The following is a 20,407-nucleotide window of genomic DNA, read 5'->3' on the forward strand; positions in this document are numbered from 1 at the left end:
TGGGAGCGAGCTGGAGAGCGGTGAAAAGGGACCTGGGGACAGCGGGGCGACCACGGAAAAAGGGGTTAGTGGAGATACTATCAGGATATATCGGGGAACATATAGATATACATAATGTAATCTATACAGCCATAGCACCCTGAGAACGCCCCATCTCGTCTGATCTGGGAAGCTAAGCAGGGTCGGGCCCGGTCAGTGCTTGGATGGGAGACCAGCTGGGAACAGCGGGTGCTGTGGGCTGAGCCAGCACTGGGCCCTTGTGGCCAGGAAGCCAATGGGACCTGGGGTGGGTTAGAAGGGGGTGCTCAGTGGGTCAGAGAGGTTCTCCTGCCCCTCTGCTCTGCCCTGGGGAGACCACACCTGGAATATTGTGTCCAGTTGTGGCCCCTCAGCTCCAGAAGGACAGGGAACTGCTGGAGAGAGTCCAGCGCAGCCACCAAGATGCTGGAGGGAGTGGAGCATCTCCCGTGTGAGGAAAGGCTGAGGGAGCTGGGGCTCTGGAGCTGGAGAAGAGGAGACTGAGGGGGGACTCATTGCTGGGGATCAAGATGGAAAGGGGCAGTGTCAGGAGGATGGAGCCAGGCTCTGCTGGGTGACACCAGTGACAGGACAAGGGGCAATGGGTGCAAACTGGAACACAGGAGGTTCCGCTGGAAGATGAGAAGCAACTTGTTGGGGGTGAGGGTGGCAGAGCCTGGCCCAGGCTGCCCAGGGAGGTTGTGGAGTCTCCTTCTCCTTCCCCCAGGACTCGCTGCCACAGCAATTGGGGGGGTTGGACCATCATCTCCCTCCCCAAATCCAAACCACCCCCCCCAGGGTCCCCCCCCACAGGTATTAGAGCAGGAGCCGTCTGCTCGGGGAGGATAATCCGCAGGGAATCGGCTGCTGGAAACCTATTAAAACGCACCAAGGAGCACCCAGCTGTGACCCCCCCGCCGCGCAAAGGGAATTAAAATGAACTTCAACACCCCCCCCCATAAATCCCTAATGGTGGGGGGGGTGCAGCAAACGACGCCTGGAGGGGTCAGGGTTCCCCGCGGTGCAGCTTTATTTGGGGATGGGGGGGACACACACGGTCCCCGACCCCCCGGGGGGGTCACAGCTGGTCCCGGAGCCACCGCAGCAGCGTCTCCAGCTGCTCGTCCAGCGCCAGCTCGTCCCCGTCGTTGGTGACGACCCAGTCGAACGTCACCCCCTGGTCCAGGCCGCACTCGGACTCGGCGTCGTCCACCCCTGGGGCGGAGCAGAGGATCCGTCCGTCTGTCCATCCGGGGACACCGGGGTGGGGGGGGACGGCGGAGTCACCGCGTTCGGGGGGGGGGGAACCGCGCCGCTCACCCACCGGCAACAAACACCCAGTTCCTCCTCCTCCTCGTCTCCTCCGCCGCCACCACCCGCACCGTCCGCACCGCGGCCCCGTACACGTCCCGGAACCACTCGACGTCCGACAGCCGCCGCGTGTCGCTCACCACCTGCGCGGGGGCTCCGTCAGCGCCGCGATCCCCAAAACAACCCCCCCGGCATCCCCGGGGTGCTCACCCACACCGGCTGCGCCGCCCCCTCCACCGCCGCGCGGCAGAAGAAGCCGGGGTCGGCGCGGCGCTTCTCCTCGCCCCAGCGGATCATGTCCTGCCGGTACGACTCCTTGTAGGCGCTGGCGTCCAGGAGCCGCTGGAAGTCCAGGCCGTGCTCCTGCGGGGACAGCGGCACCGGCTGTGCCACGCGGCACGGGACGGCACGGCACGGCGGGCACCGCGTCCCCGAAAATAAGCCCTACCCCCCAAATAAGCCCTACCCCAAATATAAGCCCTACCCCCAAAATAAGCCCTATCCAAGAAATAAGCCATGCCCCAAAAATAAGCCATACCCCAAAAATAAGCCATACCCCAAAAATAAGCCATACCCCAAATATAAGCCCTACCCCAAAAGTAAGACCTATCCCAAAAATAAGACCTATCCAAAAAATAAGCCGTATCAAAAATATAAGCCCTACCCAAAAAATAAGATCTGCCCCCAAATTAAGACCTACCCTGAAAATAAGCCCCACCCCAAGAATAAGACCTATCAAAAAAAATAAGCCCTACCCCAAGAATAAGCCCTACTCCAAAAATAAGACCTACCCCCAAATTAACACCTACCCTGAAAATAACCCCCACCCAAAAATTAAGCCCTACCTTGAACATAAGATCTACCCCCAAAATAAGCCCTAGGGTGATTCTTCAAGATGCTCGAAATACAAGCCCTACTCCATAAATAAGCCCTAGTTCCAGCTCATTTCAAAAGTCAATTTAAACAGCGTCCAGGCTTGTAAATAAGCACCATTAATTGGTAATTAACGCAGCGGGCAGACAGACCCTTCACCAAGAAAGGCAGAATCGCATCCAAAAGACCCCGCGAGACCCAAAACGAGGGTTGAAAAAGGGAAACAAGAAGCTCAGGATGGGACTCAGGGTTGTGCTGATGGCCCAGAGTGGGAGGACGTGATTGTATTTGAATAAACGTTGATATTTTGTTAGAAAATAGGTTATTCATGGGAAAATAAGGCACCCCCTAAAATAAGCCCTAGCGCAAGAATGAATATAAGCCCGTGTCTTATTTTCGGGGCACGGGGGCGGTACCTTGGCGTACTGCTCCTTGAGGGGCCCGGAGAGGCGCAGGATGGCGCAGACATCGGGGCCCAGCCTGCACAGAGGGGTCGGAGCCAACGGAACAGGCGCTGGAACCGGCACCGGAACCGGCACCGGGCCCCACGGCTCCACCCGGTACCGGCCACGCCCCGTCCGGTGCCAGCCCCGCCCCCTGTAGTGGCTCCACCCGCTGGTGTTGCCCCCGCCCTCCTGTACGGGCCACGCCCCCAGCAGCGGCTCCACCCACCCGGTGCTGGCCACGCCCCATAATGACCCTGCCCCATTGGTTGAAGCTCCGCCCTCGTACTTACCCCGCCCCCTCTACTGACCTCACGCTATATGTTGAAGCCCCGCCCCCCTGAGCAAGCCCCGCCCCCCTGTGCCGACCCCGCCCCCGAGCACGTCCCGCCCCTCTGCAATGGCCTCGCCCCATTGGTTGAATCCCCCCCTCCTCGTACAGCCCCCGCCCCACTGGTGGAAGCCCCGCCCCCCGCACAGACCCCGCCCCCTTGCACTGGCCCCGCCTCCCCTTGCCGGTCCCGCTCGCTGTCCCGCCCCCGCCCCCGGTGCCGGTTCCCCCCCCGGGGCCGCCCCGGTACCGGCTCCGCAGCTCCTCGGCCACAAAGTCCTTCCCCGATTTCCGTTTCCCGCTCAGCAGCAGCACCACGCGCGGCGCCGCCATCCGCGCGCCCGGCCACGCCCCCCCGGCCCCGCCCACCTCGCGGGGGGAGTCGTCTCACTTTGGCCCCGCCCGGTGGCGCCTCCCACCCCCTTTTCCTCTTCCTCCCCCCCGCCGGGGAGCCGAGTGGTACGGCCCGAAGGAGGGGGCGGGGCCCCGCGCTGCTGACTCCGCCCCTCCGCACGGCGCCCCCTGCAGTGCGGGGCTGGCGCTGCGCCCCGAGGAGCGGGGACCCCAAAACCCCGCGGGGACACGGGGAGCCCCCCAGCACCTTCGACCCCTGCACCCCCCGCTCCCTCCAGCACCCCCTTTTCCTCCTCTGAACCCCCATTTCCCCCCACACCCCCTGTTCCCACTCTGCACCCCCCTCTCCCCCAGTACCCCTTGTTCCCCCCAGCACCCCCATTTCCCCCTCCAAGCACCCCCCGTTTCCCCCCAGCACCCCCTTTTCCTCCTCTGAATCCCCCTTTCCCCCAGCACCCCCTTTTTCCCGGCCCCCCCTTCCTCCCCCAGCACCCTGTTCCCCCCAGCACCCCCTTTTCCTCCTTGGAAACCCCATTTCCCCCCACACCCCCTGTTCCCACTCCACACACCCCTCTCCCCCAGCACCCCTTGTTCCCCCAGCACCCCCATTTCCCCCCCAGCACCCCCTTTTCCCTCCCAGCACCCCCTTTCCCTCCCCCCAGCACCCTGTTCCCCCCAGCACCCCCTTTCCCCCCCAGCACCCCCATTTCCCCCCCACCACCACAGTTCAGCCCAGCGGTTCCTTTATTGCGCGGTGCCCGTGCAGCATCCCACAGCAGCTCCGGTGGGGGACCCGGCGCTACGCGGCCCCATGCGGTGTGACAGCAACCCCAGCCCCCCAAAACCAAACCGGGGGGGTCCCCCTGCCTAGAGGGGGTGCTGGGCAAAAGCTCCTATTGTGGCGCCCCCCCCGTCTCTATCCGTGGTGCCGTGCGTCCCTCCGGCCGCGCTCCTTCCCAACTGCGCTGCGAGAGAATTGGGGACGGTGTCGGCGTTTTCGGGGCTCCCGGGCCCCCCCCGCGGCCGCGCCCCCCGTCTCACCGGCCGTTCCCGCCGTAGTGCCGCCGCACCAGCCCCTCGAAGCCGTCGGCCGCCTCCTCGTCGCCGCCTTCGCGCCGCGCCAGCTCCTCCAGCAGCTCCTCCACGTCGTCCACGAAGTCCACGAAGCGCAGCCGATCGTGGGCGAAGGCGCCGTCGGCACCGAAGACGCCGTCCAGCCGCGCCGCCACCCCCCCGAAGTGCCCCCCCCAGCCCAGCCCCTCCATGAAACCCTCCAGCAACCGCAGGAATTCCGCCTTCCGCACCGGCTCCAGCGCCACCCCCAGCGCCTCCAGACCCTCTTTGCGGGCGCAATCGCTCACCCCCGAGCAGCCTTGGGGTGCCCGGTAGCGGCTGAGGGGGGGCAGCTCGTGTGGGTTGCGCCGGGGGAAGCCGTGTGATGGTTTTCCCCAGGTTTTGCCCGCTTTGTGCTCCCGGGGGGGCCGGGGGTCCTTGGGGTGCCCATGGGGTTTACCGCGCTCCCTCTTGTCCCACTCATGGGGGGCGTCGTGCCGCTTGTGCCGCTTGTTCTCCTTCTTCTCCGCCTTGAAGGGCTTTTTCCAGGCTCCGGGGGACGGCTCCATCCCCTCTGCCTCCAGCTCCCGCTCCAGGCGCCGCTCCAGGGCGCTCAGCTCCCCCACGAGCCCCTCGAGCCCCCCGGCACCGCGCGCCCGCTCCAGCGCACCCGCCAGCTCCTGCCGCAGCGCCGCCAGCCGCCCCGCACCGTCCCGCCGCGCTGCGGGCTCTACCACCGGCTCCCCGGTGCCGCCCGGTGCCCCCCCGGTGCCGCCCGGTGCCCCCGCAGCCCGCAGGCGCTGCAGCTCGGCCTGGGCGTCGCGGAGCGCAGCACCGTCCCGCTCCAGCGCCGCGTGCAGCCGCGCGTTTTCAGCGGCCAAACCGTGTTGCTGCGCCTCGGCCGCCACCGCGTCGCCCTCGCTCCGGCGCAGCAGCGTCTGCAGCTCGTCCTTCTGGGCCTGGGGGGGACGCGGGGGTTGGGGACAGCGCGGGGACGTGGCAGCGGCGCACGGTCGCCGTCACCCACCTGCAGCTCTGCCTGCAAGAGCCGGATCTCCTGGTTCTCCTTGGCAAGCTTGTCCAGCAGCTGCGTCACCGACTGCACGCTCGGGGGGTCCCCGGTGTCGGACGGGGGGGGATTTGGCTGCGAGTCCTGGGGGATGGGGACAATGGGACCCTGGGGGGGCTTGGGGACGGTGCCAGCCCCCCGCGAACCCCCTCCTTACGTTGCCGTCGGCGGGAAGCGGCGACTCCTGCTCGCCGGCCGCCACGTCCCGGCTCACCACGCTCTCCACGGGGCCTGGGGGACAGCGGGTGGGGACAGGGACATCGCACCGCGGCCGCACGTCGGGGCTGCTGCGGGGAAGGACGGCCCTGCACTCACCGTCCACCGGGTCGGAGATGCCACCTGGGGGAGGAAAGGACAATGGAAGGGACGGCAGGACCCGCATGCTGGCCCTGGGACACCCAGTCTGTCCTGGAGACCCCCAAACTGCCCCTGAGACCCCCATCTTGACCCTGGGACCCCCATCTGTCCCTTGAACCCCAATCATGCCTCTGGGACCCCCAACTTGCTCCTGGGACCCCCGTCCTGTCCCTTGGACCCCCATCCTGTCCCTGAAACCCCCATCCTGCCCATGGGACCCCCATCTTGACCCTAGGACCCCAATCTGTCCCTTGGACCCCAATCCTGCCTCTGGGACCCCCATCCTGTCCCTTGGAACCCCATCCTGCCAATGGGACCCCCAGCTTACCCCTGGGACCCCATCCTGTCCCTGAGACCCCCATCCTGCCTCTGGGACCCCCATCCTGTCTCTGAGACCCCCATCCTGCCCATGGGACCCCCAGCTTAGCCCTGGAACCCCCATCCTGTCCCTGGGACTCTGCTGTGCTCCTGGGCCCCCCAATCCACCCCTAGAACCCCCCCTCTTTCCCCTGGGAACCCCAAACTGCCTCTGGGACCCCCGCCCTGTCCCCAGGCCCCTCACCAGAGATAACCAGCAGTCCCAGTGCCACCAGTGCCACAGCGCCCAGCAGGAACTTGCTCACGCCGAGTCCGTCCCCGTCCCCCGGTGTCCCCCGGTGCAGGGCAGGCGCAGGCTGGGGGGGCCTGGGGGGGTGCTCGTGGCTCTGCCGTCGCCGCAGCAGCCCCTCCGTGTCATCGTCACTGCTGGTGTCGCTCCCCTTCTCGGCCGGTGGCCCTGGGGAGGGACAGGGGATCCTTCCGGGATGGTCCCCACCCCGGCCCCCCCCCATGCCGGTCCCCTGTGGGGGTCCCACCTGCTTTGGGGGTGTCAGGGCATTGGGGCGGCTCAGCCTCGGCGCCGGGCTCCTGGTGCTCCCCGCCGTCCGTCACAGCGGGCTCCGCGGTGCCATCCGCCGCGCTCACGTCCCCGTGTCCCCAACGCTCCTCCGGGTCCTGCGGACACAAGAATTGGGGTCACGCGTGTCCCCGTGGGGGAAGCGCGACCCCAGACCCCCCCGTGGCTCCCGGCTCACCCCTGTAGGGCCCGGGCTGTGGCGGGCGATGGTGGCTGCGCCGTTAACGGTGACGGCTGCGGGGAGGCAGAGAGCGGCGCTGAGCCGGTGGCACCGGTGTCACCGTCTCGTCCCCATCCCCGCGGTCCCGCCTGCCTGTGCCGGTGTCCCCGGTGCCTTCATCCTCCTCTGGCTCCTCATCCTCAGCGCCGTGGGAGCCCAAATCCCGCTCCGGACCCACCGTTTCGACGGGCAGACCCTGGGAAAGCAACGAGGGTGACACCTTTGTCCTCAAGCCCCCTGTGTCCCCCGCTCTGTCCCCAGCGCCCACCTCGCCGCCCGCCAGCACCCAGCTGCTGTCCGGGGACTCCGGCTTCTCCGCCATGGGGACGGTCCGGAGCCACCTGTAAGGACAAACAGACAGACAGAGGGACACGAAGCGGCTCCCGGCCCCCCCGTGTCCCCCCGCCGCCACCAGCTGCCACCGCGGGGTATTTTTAGCGGGTGATGCCGCCCGGCAGGTGGATGGGGACGCGGGGCCCGGGTTGGGGACACCGAGGACCCGCAGGAAAGCGGCGACAGCGGGCGGCCCCCCCGGGACACGGAGAACCGGCCGCGGGGGGGACAGCCCCGCCGGTTCCGCGCCCCATCCCTGCGGCCCCGGCACCGGTTGGTGCCCGTTCAACTGCGCAACACGGGCCCGGTCCCCGCTGGCAGCGCCCGGTTCCGCGCTCGGTTCCGGTCCCGCCCGGTGCACCGGGTTCCCGCTCGGTACCTGGTGCCGGGGTCTCCCCCCGGGAACTTTCCCCCCGTAACTTTCTCTCGGTAACTTTCCCCCGGTCCCGGTCGCCGCCCTCGGGAAGCGGCGCGCACGTGACGCCACCAGCCAATAGGAACGTGCGGCGGTTCCCACGGACCAATGGGAGGAGGCGGTGGGCGGGGACGCGTGCGATCCGTCCGGTACCGGACCCCCCATCCCATCCCATCCCATCCCATCCCATCCCATCCCATCCCATCCCATCCCATCCCATCCCATCCCATCCCATCCCATCCCATCCCATCCCATCCCATCCCATCCCGTCCCCGGTGGGAGCGGAGCCAGACACGGACAGGCGGGTTTGAGAGTTTTATAGCGACGGTACAAAAGTTTCCATTAACGATCGGTTCAAACGGGGCAGGGGGAACGGACAACGACACCGGGACCATCCCCAGCACCGGGGGGGGACACGGGGAGCACCGGGGCCATCCCCAGCACCGGGGAGGGGACATGGGGACCATCCCCAGCACCGGGGGGGGGACACGGGGACCATCCTCAGCACCGGGGGGGCACAGGGAGCACCGGGACCATCCCCAGCATCGGGGAGGGGACATGGGGACCATCCTCAGCACCAGGGGGGGCACGGGGAGCACCGGGACCATCCCCAGTGCTGGGGGGGGACAGAGGGGGCACCGGGACCATCCCCAGTCCTGGGGGGGGACAGAGGGGGCACCGGGACCATCCCCAGCACCGGGGGGAACAGAGGGGGCACCGGGATCATCCCCAGTGCTGGGGGGGACAGAGGGGGCACCGGGACCACCCCGAGCGCCAGGGAGGGGGGCAAAGGGAGCACCGGGATGGCCCCAAGTGTGTGACAATGGGCACCAGGACCACAGCACAGCCCTGGGTTGGGGGGGGAAGTCATGGTGACAACCGGATTGTCCCCTGTCCACCACCAAAACAGGCAGAACCAGGGCGGGGGGGGTGGGAACCGGCGAACCGGAGCCTCCTCCGCACGGCACAGCCTGGAACCTGCACCAGCAGCCGGTGCCGTGCAAGGGGGGGTGGGCAAAAATTAACCAAAAAAAGGGGGGATTTGGTCCTAAATCGGCGGGGGAAGCGGCAGCTCAGCCGTCATTGGCGGCCACCAACTGTCCCATGGCCTCCCGCACGTAAACCGACTGGATCTCCTTGGTCTTGAGGCAGAAGTCGCAGGCCCAGACGGCCGAGGCCTCGGTGGTGAGCAGCCCGTAGGCGTTTTCCGTCATCCCCGTGCACTCCCGGTGGAACCACTTCTGGCACGAGGCTTCGCACAGAATGGCGTCCTGGTCGTCGTTCACCTCGTTGCGACAAGCGCCGCACGGGTACACAAGCCCCGGGGGGGGTTGGTGACCCGAACCGCCCGCGGTTTTACCGGGGGGAGGCGGCGGGAGGCTGCTGGTCTCCGGGGTGCCGGTACCGCGGGCGGCGCTGGCGGCGGGGAAGCCGGGCTGAGCGCCGTTAACGGCGGCGGGGGAGCCCGAGTGCTGCTCCTGCGCGAAGGTGCTGGGCGGCGGGTTGAGGTTCTTGCCGCCCTCCTCGGTGCCAGAGCCGGTAAAGCCGGGATCGGCGCCGGGGAACGGGCTGGCGGTGGGGGGCAGCGGGGGCACATTCTGCCCGGGGCGCCCCATGGGCGACTGTCCAAAGAGGTTGGCGGGTTGGTTGAAACGCTGAGCCACCCCCGGGCCACCCGGGGGGTTCAGAGCCGGCCCGGGGCCCATGTCCCCCCGCGGGGGTTGCCCCATGGTGGGGGAAATCATGGGCCCGAAGCCCCCGACCGGCCCCTGCATGAGCTGCCCCGCGGGGGGGCTGAAGCTCTGGCCGAAGGGCTGCCCGGGGAAGCTCATCCCCCCTGGCTGCACGTAGTTGGGGTTCTGGGGGGCCATGCTGAACGCCGGGCCCATCTGCCCGGGGGGGAAGGGCGGGGGCGGCTGCCTCCGCAGGGCCTGGGGGCCCCCGCCGTAACCGGGAGGCACCTGCGGGGCCATCCCGCTCTGGAGGCGGAAGCCGCCGAAGGGAACGGGGCTGCCCAGGAAGGGGGCGGGGGCCGCCCCCACTTTGGGGGCTCCGAAATCATCCTCGAAGGGGTTGGAGGCCACCAGGTGATCCACCATGGGGGTGGGCGGCGGGGCGAACTCCGAGAGGTGCGAATAAGCGGGGCCCTGCGGGGAGAGAGCGGCGGTCAGGGCTGCGGGCCGCCCCGCCCCGGTAACCGGTACCGGGAACACCCGGAGCCCGCGGGGCCCGGCCCTACCTGCGTGTTGGACTTGCGGCGCTTCTTCTCGGGGCTCTTCATCTGCAGCCCTGCGGGGACAAGCGGGACCGGAATCAACCCAGGCGGCGGCGGCAACGACCCCCGGTTCCCCCCCCACGCCGCCCCGTCCGCCCGCCCACGCTCACCTGCCTTCCCCTGCTTCCGGCCGGGCCCGCTGGTAGCGGCGCTGCCCGCGGGGTGCGGGGGCCCCGGCGGGGGCGGCGGGGCCGGGACGCCTCCGTCCAGCTTCTCAGCGTGCGGGGCCGCCATGGCCTCACAGCGCGCCCGCCATGGCCCCGCCGCCGCCGCCGCCGCGCCGCCAACCGGAACCGGAACCCGCGCGGGGCCAATCACCGCGCGAGGGGCGGGGCCAGCGTTGGGGTGGACCAAGTGCCGCTCGCCATTGCGGGGGGGGGGGGGGGGCAGCGGGAGGAACCAAGCTCCAGGGAGAGGGGGAACCAACTACACAGTGGGGCGAACCATGTGCAGCGCGCGTAGGGGACAGCGGGGCGGACCATCTTCGAGGCCCAGAGGGGGTAAAAAAAACCGTTTGGCGACCGCGGAGGCGACGCTGATGTCCTGGGGGGGTGGTGGCGCGTCCCCGGTGCCCCCCCGTGTGTGTCCCCCCCCGTCACATCAGCCACGGCCTAGAGAAATACCAACTTTAATACCAACCGCCGGTTCCTTTGGTATAGCAGGGCCTGGGGGGGGCCGGGGCTGCGAGGGGCTTTGGCTTGGGGGGGTGGGTAACACGGGGCATGCAAAGGGGGACCCTCCCGCAGCCCCCCCCGGGGCTACCGGAGCCAACCGTGCCCCACCGGGCTCCCGGGGGGACAGGGAGGGGACACAGAGAGGGTTGGGATTAAGGGGGGGTCTGCCCCTGTTTCCCCCCCACCCCAAAATTGCATAAGAGTGTGGGACCTGCGGGGGTCAAGGCACAGAGTTAACACGTAAAGTGACCGGGTACAGTCGGTGCGGGGCCCCCCCAGCCTGGGGACGAGGCCGGAGTGTCCCCCCCACCTTGGCTCGGGGGGGATCGGGCTCCGCCGCCCCCCCGGGCAGAGCCGGTGAGCGGGAGAGCGGCCGCGACACCGGGTTTGTTTGGTAGGAGCTGCGCAAAGGCTGGAGCTGGGAGAAAGTCGGGGGGGGCTTTGGCACAAACAGCCCCCCCCGCGCTCCCCGCCGCAAACTCGGGGGGACAAACCCCACCCCCAGCCACGTCCTCGCTCAGTCCCGGGCGCAGCACCCGGTGGGGAGGCCGGGGGGCTCCGTGGGGCGGGGAGCGGAGCTGGGGGGCGCGGGGGGGGCGGACGCTGGACCCCCCGGGGCGCTCACAGTCTCCTCTCCACCGGCTGCTGCAGACACATCTCGCTGCCGGCAGAGATGATGGGCAGGTGATTGTCCATGTGGTAGCTGATGAGGTGGCTCACGCTCTCAAAACGATGGTCTTTCGTCCTCACCTTGGGGGGGGACAAAGAGGGGACGCTTTAGAGGCCACCGATGCCAAAGCCACCGAGTTTTGGGGCTGGGGTGCAGCGCTCACACAGAGGAAGCAAAAGGTCCCGGTGGTCCCGCGTCCCCCCACACTCACCACTCCCTCGGGGTCGACGAGCAGCAGATGCTTGGGCTGCCCCCCCTGCAGACCGGTGAGCACGTACTGCCCGGGGGTCGTCGTGCTCTCCCGCACCAAGAAATCGCCGTTGACCTTCAGCAGCTTCTCGGCGTCTTTGCGGTTCATCTTGCCGTGGTACCAGGGCTCGCGGCGCAGCTGCTCCTCCATGGACGCCACCACCTGCGCCGGCGGCAGCGCCGCGGCCGGGGGGGCGCGTAGGGCGTCCTCGAAGGGCTCTGCGGGGCGAGAGGGGCAAACGGGGGGGGGTTGGGATGGACCCCGCGAGCGCCCACCCCCAGGCGGCGTTTGCCGCGGGTGCCGTGGAGCTCACTCATGTCAAAGAGGTCCCTCTGGGCGCTGCCGTTGGCCGTGGTGCCGCCGGCAGCCGGCGTTTGCCGCGTCTTGTCCACGTTCTGCACGTTGACGTAGGACGGGTCGTCGAACAGATCGGTGCGGCCGGTGGCCCCCGCCGCAGCCGGGAATTTCTCCCTCCCTGCAGCCAAAAGCACCGTCGATAACCGCGCTCCGGCACCCGCCGGTGAAGGGTTTTGGGGTGCAGGAAGCGGATGGGGAGCGGTGATGTTTGCCGCGTTACCTTGGGCGGGAGCGTGTGGCTTCCGTGGGTCGTAGTCCCCGGTGGACGGTTGACCAACGGGCTGTGGGGAGAGGGACGATGAGCCCCAATTCCCTCCTTGTCCCCCCAAATCCCCAGGGCTGATAGAGGAGCCGGGGGGACACGTGCCACGGCTCTCATGGAATAACCCAAAGAGCCCACAACCCAATTATGGTCCCTGTGTCCCCCCCGTGTAACACGGCTGCCCCCAGAGCCTCACCAGTGTGGCCCCCAAATGATTGGGGGTCTGAGCGGCCCCATCCCGCAGCCGCATGTCCACGACCCCCCCGATGGGGGGCTCCTTGCCGGGGAAATCGTTGTAGTATTGATGATCCGGGGCCGGTTCCTCCTCCTCCTCGTCCCAGGCGGAGCCGTCGAACCCCGCCATCCTGGGGGGGAGGGCACGGGTGAGCTGTGACCCCAAACAAAACCCATTTGGGACACCCCCACACCTTCCCCCCGCCCGTACCTGTCGTGGGGCGTCACCAGCTTCGGGGGGTTCTTCAGGTACTGTTTGAAGCGCAGCTCGAAGGCCTGGCCGATGGTGCTGATCACGTCCTGCGCCAGCCCCTCGGGACACTCCAGGATGTGACAGGCTGGGGGGAACACGGGACGGGAGCGGGGAACCCCCAGCGTCAGGTTCTGCACCCCCAGAACCCACCCTGCGCACCCCGGTCCCTCCCTGCCACGCTGAGCTGCGCCTAAACGTGGAGGCACAGAATCATTTGGGATGGAACAGAGCTTGGAGATCGAGCGTCAACCCAACCATGTCCCTGAGAACCTCATCTCTGTGTTTAACCCCTCCAGGGATGGCGACTCCAGCACTGCCCTGGGCAGCTGTTCCAACACCCACAGCCCTTTGGGGAAGGAATCATCCCCAAGACCCCATCTCCAAACTCCATTTGTGATGCTGAGGGTGGGGAGACCCTGGCCCAGGTTGCCCAGAGGGGTGGTGGATGAACCATCCCTGAGAACGTCCAGAGTCAGGTTGGATGTGGCTCTGAACAACCTGGTCTGGTTGGATGTCCCTGGTCTGGTTGGAGGTGTCCCTGGTCTGGTTGGGGGTGTCCCTGGTCTGGTTGGGGGTGTCCCTGGTCTGGTGGAGATGTCCGTGCCCATGACGAGATGCTCTTTGAAGGTCCCTCCCAACCCAAACCCTTCCATGATCACAGAATCACAGTTTTGGTGGGACAAGACCCTCATGACCATGGAGTCCACCCGTTAACCCTCGATGGCACTGACCATGTCCTGAGAACCTCATCTCTGTGTGTTTAACCCCTCCAGGGCGACTCCAGCACTGCCCTGGGCAGCTGTTCCAACACCCACAGCCCTGCAGAGCAGCCTCACCTCTCTGATTCACGGGGTCTTTGGCAACGTAGGCGACGTACTCGGCTGTGTCCTGCGGGCGAGACGCCGGCGTGAGATGGGAACAGGGCGCCCCAGAGGCGCCGGATCCCGGCACGGGGCACGTGTGACCCCCATATACTCACCGGGTCTCCCCCCGAAGCGAAGGAGATGGACTGCATGTGGTGGTTGGCGATGATCTGCAAGGCAAAGAGGCGGTCAGATGCAAACCCCTTGTTATCAACCACCAAGAAAACAACTTCAAGGCCACCGAGAGCACCGTCAAAACCAGGTGATGTTAATTAAGGTTGATTAAATCAGCCTTTTGTAAAATTGCTTTGTAAGTCCCGTATCTTGAAACTTTAATTGAAATTTGTATTTAAAAAAATCAAATCAAATCTTGGTCATTGCTACAAAATCACCGGCGATATAACACACTTTCAATGTATTATATCAAACCCAGATCATTGTTAAGAATGAGCTGGGGAGACAAGTTTTCCCTACTCGGTAACGCTTTTTGTGTTGTGAAGAACATTAATTAGATCACATTGATAATTTAGGATGCATTTTGTCTATTATTGCCCCCAAAACAGGGTTCTGACACCCGCTGTGCAAAAGAAGCCAAATGGTGGCACACAGGGACGAGATGTTGTTTATTACCGAGCCGGAACAAAGCGCACCAGAAAGGTTATAGATACAAAATTATACACCAAATCTGGACCTAACGAGCCAGTTGGTGCCAAATCTGCATCCTGGTTACTCCATGCAGCCTGGGGAAGGGCGGCCAAGCCGGGCTCAGGGTTGGGGGGCTCACCTGCTTGCAGTCGGTGGCCATGAGGTTGAGGCTGCTGGTGGAGATGGTCAAGGTGATGGCCATGCCGGCGAACTTGAGGTTGCTCTTGCCCAGGATGGAGTTGAGGGAGCGGCCGCAAGGCTGGGGGGGCACAAATGGTGGGGATGGGGCACGTCCTGCAGCCCCCACGGCAAAAACAGGCGCCACCGCGCGCGGTGGGAGATCGGAGCCCCACCACAACACCCCCTCACCTTCCTCCTCCTCACGGCTCCCTTGGCACCGGGCACGGCCTCGCACACCAGCCCAATGGCCTCCCTGGGGGGGACACACAGTGGGTGTCAATGTGGCTCCCCCAGCGCATTCCCCCTTTCCCCTCCCCAACCACAGGGCTGAGGACACGGAGACGGGCACAGAGGGACAGGGTGACAAAGGGAAAGCACCGGGGGGAAACGCAGCTCACGCCCCCACCAAAATACCCCCCGGGGGCTCCCGCAAGGCCTGGACCCCCCCAAAAAGCAGCAGCTCACCTGGTGACCTGCGTCCTGGTGTTGAAATCCAGCGCCCTCATGGACTGGAGCACTTCAACACAGCCCATGTACTGATGGGGGGGTAGAGAAGAACAGGCTCAGCGCCCCCCCTGGACCAGCTCACAACCCCAAACCCCCCAGGAATCCCACCCCCCACCTCAAGGAACACCCCAAATGCACATTGTGACCCTTTCCGGACCCCCCCGGACTCACCCGGACGTGGTAGGACACCCCGGGGCCCATGACCTTGTCATCGGGGTGCAGCCACCCGCGCGTGGGCTTATTGACGAAGCTGCCGTGGCGGGTCCATTCGTCCCCCCCAAGTTGGCCGCCTTCCACCCGCGTCTTCTTCCCGCAGCTCAGCTTGTTCATATCCTGGGGACAAACAGCGACGGGCCCCGGTGAATCCATGCCGGTGGCCCCCCCCGGCGTCACACCGGGGGGACACCGGGTGTCGTCGCCGCCGAGCGAGGAGGAGCCCCTCAAATTGAGGAGGTTGGCGGGGTTGGAGAGCTTCAGGTTGGCCATTTTGGGGAAGAAGGAGCAGAAGGTGGTGGGGCTGTCCTCAGATTGGGGTGACAGCTCCCCGATAGGCACCAGGGGGGCGAGGGACGGGGACGGGGACTCCGCCGGTGACACCGGGACCCCCGCGGCGTCCTCAGCGGAGGAGACGGACTCGTTCCGCAGGTGGCTGTATTTGCTCTTCTGCAGGAGATCCATGGCGAGAAGGGCCGGGATGGGCCCGTTTCGGGGCGGGGGGCGGCCGGTGGGGTCTCAGGGTGGCCCTGTGGCGAGTGCGAGCGCCCGCGGCCACCGAGGAGCCACCCCCGAGCAAAACCCTCGGCAAAACCGTCTGCCGAGCTCCGGCATGGCTGTGGCAGGGGGGAGAACCAGCCCCGGGGGCTCGATGGATGGCGAGCGGCGTCAGCGCGGATCCGGTCAGACGGAGAGCGGCGAGGAAACGGGGCCGCGGTGACGGGGGCTCAGCGCCGCGACCCCGCCTGGAGATCCCCGAGCCAAGAAGAAATCAACCCCAGCGATATTTCAAGCCCTGGGACGAGGCGGCTGCGCCGAAGCCACCACCACCCACGTGCCGGCACCGGGCAGCGCCGTTGGTGTGCCGGGGGTGCTGCCGGTGGGACATCCAGCTCGCGGTGGGAGGAAGAGGAGGATGCGCGGAGCGGGATGCAGGTGGGGTGTCCGCCGGGGCCCCCCCCGGGGCGGGAGAAGCGGTTAATTGCTGCTAATTGCTGCTTCCCGGCATCGCGGCGGCTGCTCCCGGGAGAGGAGGGGAAGCGGCTGCCGGTAACGGTACCGGGAAGGGCCGGTGCTGACTCACGGGCTCCCGGCGAGGGGTGGGGACCCTGCGCTATGTGGAGCAGAAAAATCAAGGTCACGGGCGGAGCTACGGGCTGGGCGGGCAGAGGGGGCGGGCAGAGCCCCCACCTTTAGGTGGGGGGGTCGGGGCACGGCCAATGTCCCTGTACTCAATGGAGCGACCGCGCCGCCCCCCACGGCATCATCCACCGCCCCCCACGGCATCATCCACCGCCCCCCACGGCATCATCAACCACGTCCCTGGGCAGAACAGGGGGTCCGGGCACCCCCCGGCACCCAAGCCCTTCAGGGGAGCTCGGTAAAACCGACCGCTGAGCCTAACGTGGGTGAATTCGAGCCAAGGGACCAGCTCGCCCTGCTGGACCCGCTGTGGGGGCTCATCGTGCTCCCCAAGCGAGGGGACGGGGACGCAGGGATGGGGACAGGAGGACAGGGACGCAAGGATGGGGACACGGGGACAGGGACGTGGGGAGAGGGACATGGCAGCCCCCACAGCACAGGGCCAGGGACACAGGGACAGGGCAGCCCCCATGGCATGGGGACAGAGACATAGGGATGGGGGACAGAGATCCATGGACAGGGGAACAGAGACACGGCAGCCTCCACAGCACAGGGACAGGGGGACAGGGACACAGGGACAGGGCAGCCCCCACAGCATGGGGACAGAGACACAGGGACAGAGGGACAGGGACACAGGGACAGGGCAGCCCCCACAGCATGGGGACAGAAACACAGCAGCCCCCACAGCACAGGGATGGGGACGGGGACACAGCAGCATGGAGACAGGGACATGGAGATGGAGACACGGGCACAGGGACAAGGAGACAGGGACACAGGGACGGGGCAGCCCCCACAGCATGGGGACAGAGACACAGGGACGGGGGACAGAGACACAGGGACACAGCAGCCCCCACAGCACAGGGGCGGGGACAGGGACACGGCAGCACCCATGGCATGGGGACGGAGACACAGGGACAGGGACACGGCAGCACCCATGGCATGGGGACGGAGACACAGGGACAGGGACACAGCAGCACCCACGGCATGGGGACGGAGACAGAGGGACAGGGACACAGCAGCACCCACGGCATGGGGACGGAGACAGAGGGACAGGGACACAGCAGCACCCACGGCATGGGGACAGGGACATGGGGATGGAGACAGAGGGACAGGGACACAGCATCCACCACAGCACAGGGACGCGGACATGAATGTGGCAGCCCCCACAGCACGGGGACCGGGACATGGGGACAGAGACACGGGGACAGAGACATGGACGTGGGGACACGGACATGGGGACACAGCAGCCCCCACAGCACAAGTGGCTGCGGCTCCTCGGTGTCCGTCCCCGGCGCATCGCCCCGGCCACACGCGCAACACCAGCCCCACCTGAGCCGCCGGTGTCCCTCGCAGCGGCCGGTCCCCGGCACGGGCCCCTCGGCGCGGTGACCTTCCCGTCGCCGCTCCAAAGAAAGGCAGGAAACCCGGGGCCGGGGGAGCCAGGAAGCCGGGTGGGATAAAAGCGGGAGGGAATTGGGCAGAGGGGGGGCTCCTTGTCCCCTTCCCGTCACCACGGGGGCCGGGTTGGCACCACCATGAGTGGCAAAGCCGGGAGCAGCCGTCCCCACCACCCCCCCGCTCAGGTTTCTGCTCTATAAAATGGAATAACGTCTGATTTTATCAGATTCTCCCCAGGCCACCCGGCCCATGTCACCGCGCGCCAGCCGGGGACAAGCCGCGTTGTCACCCCCAAACCTCACAGACCAAAAGTGCCACCCCAGGGTGACAGAAACACCTTCCCGAGGGGCACAGAGGGCAAACTGAGACACGTTCAGAACAAGAGGCCGAGGGAGCAGCCAAAACAACCCCCTGGGCCATGTCCCGGCACCACCGCGTTGTCCCCGGGAGAGGGACACGGGCCGCTCCGGGACACCCGGGGCTCGGCCTTGGTGCGCAGCCCCAGGCAAGGAAGAGGAGGAGATGCTCGGGGCCTCGTTACGGGGCCAAGCGCCCCATGTCCTCCCAGGAAACGCAAACCGGGAGCTGAGTCAGAGACCTGGAACACGCCGGCGGTTTGGCAAGCGAGGAGCGGCCGCTGCCGCACGTAGACACCTCATGTGGGACACGAGAAACCCCTCGGTTCACCGGCAGAGCCACCGAGGCGCGGAAAACGAGGAAAACCCCTCAAATCCAGCTTTCTGCCCCAAACGTGGCGGTGGCATCGCCACATCCCTGTGTGAAACCTCAGCCGGTGTGGCCGGGAGATGCCGGCGGGGAGAAAAGGGAGGCAGGATCCACCACCGAAGCCAGCCAGCCCTCCACCGAAGTCCTTACCACGTACTCCATCGTTCGGCGGAGGGTGGGGAACCGAACCGCGCGGCCGCTCCGCTCCGGCGCTGCCACCTGCGGTGCGGGGACAAACAGGGAGTTAGGGCGGCCCTGTCCCCGCCGCAGCGGTGGCTTCGGCGCCCAGGGCTAAGCGCCCGCTCCTCTGCGTTAACCGCAGGCCATGCGGTGGGAACGGCTGCCCAGGGAGCCGGGGAAGCCAGGACGGAGCCGGCGTGGGGTGGACAATGAGGGGGAAGCCGGGACGGAGCCGGTATGGAGTGGACAACAGGGGGGGAGCCGGGATGGAGCTGGCGTGGCGTGGACAACGGGGGTGAACCGGCTCTGCGCCGGTGTCGCCGACCGCGAGTTGCTCTGTGAGCCACGATGAGCGTGGGAGCCGATTCCTGCCCCAAAACCAGCACCCAGCCGGCCACACCAAACAGGGGAGCGGCAAAGAAGAGAGGAAAGATGCACGAGAACGGAACCAGAGGGGCTGGTGGTTTTTGAGGGGAAAACACGGTGAGAGAAGCCGGAGCTGCTGCCCATCCCACCCCCGGGTGATGCCGCGAGGGCCGGTTACCGGGCAGCGACCGCGATTTGCGTCCTCACAGCCATCGCGTCCTTATCTGGTGCCCGGGGAGGCAGTGAGGAGCCCAGGCAGGCGCTGATTGATTAACTGGGGAGGCAGCGAGATAACGAAGAGCAAGCGCCGCGCCGGGCAAAAGTGACGCCAACACCCTCGGGATGCCAGGGAGGGAGGATCAGGACCCCCAAAGTCCCGTTGTGTCCCCCCCGAGGAGGGGACGCTGCCCTGCGCAGCTGCGGGGGCACAGGCGGCCCAGCTCCCCCAAAGGGCTGCAGGGGATCCACAAACGTGGGAAGGAATGGCGACTTTGACCCCTTGGGAAGCAACCAGGGCGGCTCCGGGGAGCGCGGCCAAGCGCTGCCCTTTGTCCTCGGGTTCCCGCAGCACCAGCCCAGGGGACATTTCCTCAAACCCCACATTCTGGGGGGTGTTTCCTCAAACCCCATGTCCCGGTGTTCCCGGATTCAACTGGAAAAGCCCACAACAGACAGACACAACGCGCTGTCAGGAGGAGGGAAAGGTCTATAAGGGACAATATTTATGGTTTCTATACATGCTCTGGATGTTTTCTCCTCTGAAGCGACACAGTGCAGATGGGAACTGGGGAGGCCCCGGAGCGCTGGGAACCCAAGCGGTGCCCCGGCCCCGAGGGGGTCACAGCAATCTGGGGTCCCGGGGGTGTCCCCAGGCGCTGCCCGTGTCCCTCCTGCCAACCTCCCACCCCAGCGCGATGTCCCGGAGCCGCGGGGACACGGTGACACAAACCGGAGCGCAGCGAGTGGCCCCAGTGACACCGCCACACCGGGCACGGGGGTCCAGGACACCGGAGGCGCCCCGAGACCTGGAGACAACTGAAGGGTTGCCACAGCCCGGCAGCGGCACCGGGGAGGGCCCCGAGCGCCCCGTTCCGTTACCGGGGAAGGGCGGCCCGGCCCCCGCAGCACCGTGGGCGGTTGCGGCGGGACCTCCCGTTCACCCCACAGAAAGCAGCGGCCGACGAACGATGTGGCCCGGCGAGCGGCGAGGCCTCAGTCCCGGCGGCACCAGCGCCGCGGGGCCTCACCCGGCCCGGGACCCGCGGCCTGCGCCGCCCCCGGGGCCCCCGCACGGCCCGGCCGCTCCCACAGGACAGTGCAGGCCGCGCCGACCCCTCCACCGGTTCCCCCCCGCCCCGGGGCGGCCCGCGCGCTCACCGGGGCACCATGGGTGTCGCGTCCGTTCCTCCTCCGGTCCCGGCGGCCGCGGCGCCCGCGCTCCCCCCGCCGCGCCGCCACTCACTTCCGGCCCACACCCTCCTGCGCGGCCTCACCGCGCCCCCATCACGTGACGAGCGTGGCCCAATCACAACCCGCGCC

The 20,407-nt window shown here is 67.1% G+C and overlaps 4 protein-coding genes and 1 pseudogene across 8 annotated transcripts; 1 reads left to right on the forward strand and 4 right to left on the reverse strand.

Moving 5' to 3' along the window:
• The first annotated feature begins 121 nt into the window (after window positions 1-121).
• On the forward strand, window positions 122-240 carry LOC136113062 (5S ribosomal RNA; annotated as a pseudogene).
• A 784-nt stretch (window positions 241-1,024) lies between these two features.
• On the reverse strand, window positions 1,025-3,370 carry PMVK (phosphomevalonate kinase). 2 transcript variants are annotated; one of them, XM_065857916.2, is made up of 5 exons: window positions 3,227-3,370; window positions 2,619-2,682; window positions 1,540-1,692; window positions 1,343-1,472; window positions 1,025-1,233 (listed from the first exon to the last, which is right to left on the reverse strand). In XM_065857916.2, the coding sequence occupies exons 1-5, from the start codon at window positions 3,307-3,309 to the stop codon at window positions 1,097-1,099; spliced, it is 567 nt and encodes a 188-aa protein (XP_065713988.1). In that variant the 5' UTR covers window positions 3,310-3,370; the 3' UTR covers window positions 1,025-1,096. The 2 variants fall into 2 exon arrangements, with proteins under 2 accessions (XP_065713988.1, XP_071656514.1); XM_071800413.1 differs by lacking the exon at window positions 2,619-2,682 and having other exon boundaries at window positions 3,227-3,340.
• Window positions 3,371-4,056: 686 nt separating this feature from the next.
• Window positions 4,057-7,757, reverse strand: PBXIP1 (PBX homeobox interacting protein 1). The gene is made up of 11 exons (XM_065857968.2): window positions 7,637-7,757; window positions 7,193-7,265; window positions 7,018-7,120; window positions 6,883-6,938; window positions 6,664-6,802; window positions 6,372-6,584; window positions 5,768-5,791; window positions 5,610-5,683; window positions 5,411-5,536; window positions 4,372-5,342; window positions 4,057-4,295 (listed from the first exon to the last, which is right to left on the reverse strand). Exons 2-11 carry the CDS (start codon window positions 7,244-7,246, stop codon window positions 4,247-4,249), a joined length of 1,809 nt encoding a protein of 602 aa, XP_065714040.1. The 5' UTR covers window positions 7,247-7,265; window positions 7,637-7,757; the 3' UTR covers window positions 4,057-4,246.
• A 217-nt stretch (window positions 7,758-7,974) lies between these two features.
• Window positions 7,975-10,526, reverse strand: PYGO2 (pygopus family PHD finger 2). The gene is given in 4 exon segments (XM_065857974.2): window positions 7,975-9,819; window positions 9,912-9,961; window positions 10,058-10,369; window positions 10,372-10,526. Coding segments are annotated over 4 exon segments (1,494 nt in total). The 5' UTR covers window positions 10,430-10,526; the 3' UTR covers window positions 7,975-8,745.
• Window positions 10,527-10,559: 33 nt separating this feature from the next.
• Window positions 10,560-20,391, reverse strand: SHC1 (SHC adaptor protein 1). 4 transcript variants are annotated; one of them, XM_065857859.2, is made up of 14 exons: window positions 20,246-20,380; window positions 18,473-18,541; window positions 15,014-15,175; window positions 14,801-14,871; window positions 14,525-14,588; window positions 14,295-14,414; window positions 13,627-13,680; window positions 13,484-13,535; window positions 12,606-12,732; window positions 12,357-12,525; window positions 12,119-12,179; window positions 11,855-12,016; window positions 11,503-11,759; window positions 10,560-11,371 (listed from the first exon to the last, which is right to left on the reverse strand). In XM_065857859.2, exons 2-14 carry the CDS (start codon window positions 18,482-18,484, stop codon window positions 11,243-11,245), a joined length of 1,440 nt encoding a protein of 479 aa, XP_065713931.1. In that variant the 5' UTR covers window positions 18,485-18,541; window positions 20,246-20,380; the 3' UTR covers window positions 10,560-11,242. The 4 variants fall into 4 exon arrangements, with proteins under 4 accessions (XP_065713931.1, XP_065713932.1, XP_065713933.1 ...); XM_065857860.2 differs by lacking the exon at window positions 18,473-18,541 and having other exon boundaries at window positions 20,246-20,391; XM_065857861.2 differs by lacking the exons at window positions 18,473-18,541; window positions 20,246-20,380 and adding an exon at window positions 17,528-17,617.
• Window positions 20,392-20,407: the final 16 nt, after the last annotated feature.

This window comes from Patagioenas fasciata, chromosome 30, assembly GCF_037038585.1.
Source record: "Patagioenas fasciata isolate bPatFas1 chromosome 30, bPatFas1.hap1, whole genome shotgun sequence".
Classification (NCBI taxonomy): domain Eukaryota; kingdom Metazoa; phylum Chordata; class Aves; order Columbiformes; family Columbidae; genus Patagioenas; species Patagioenas fasciata.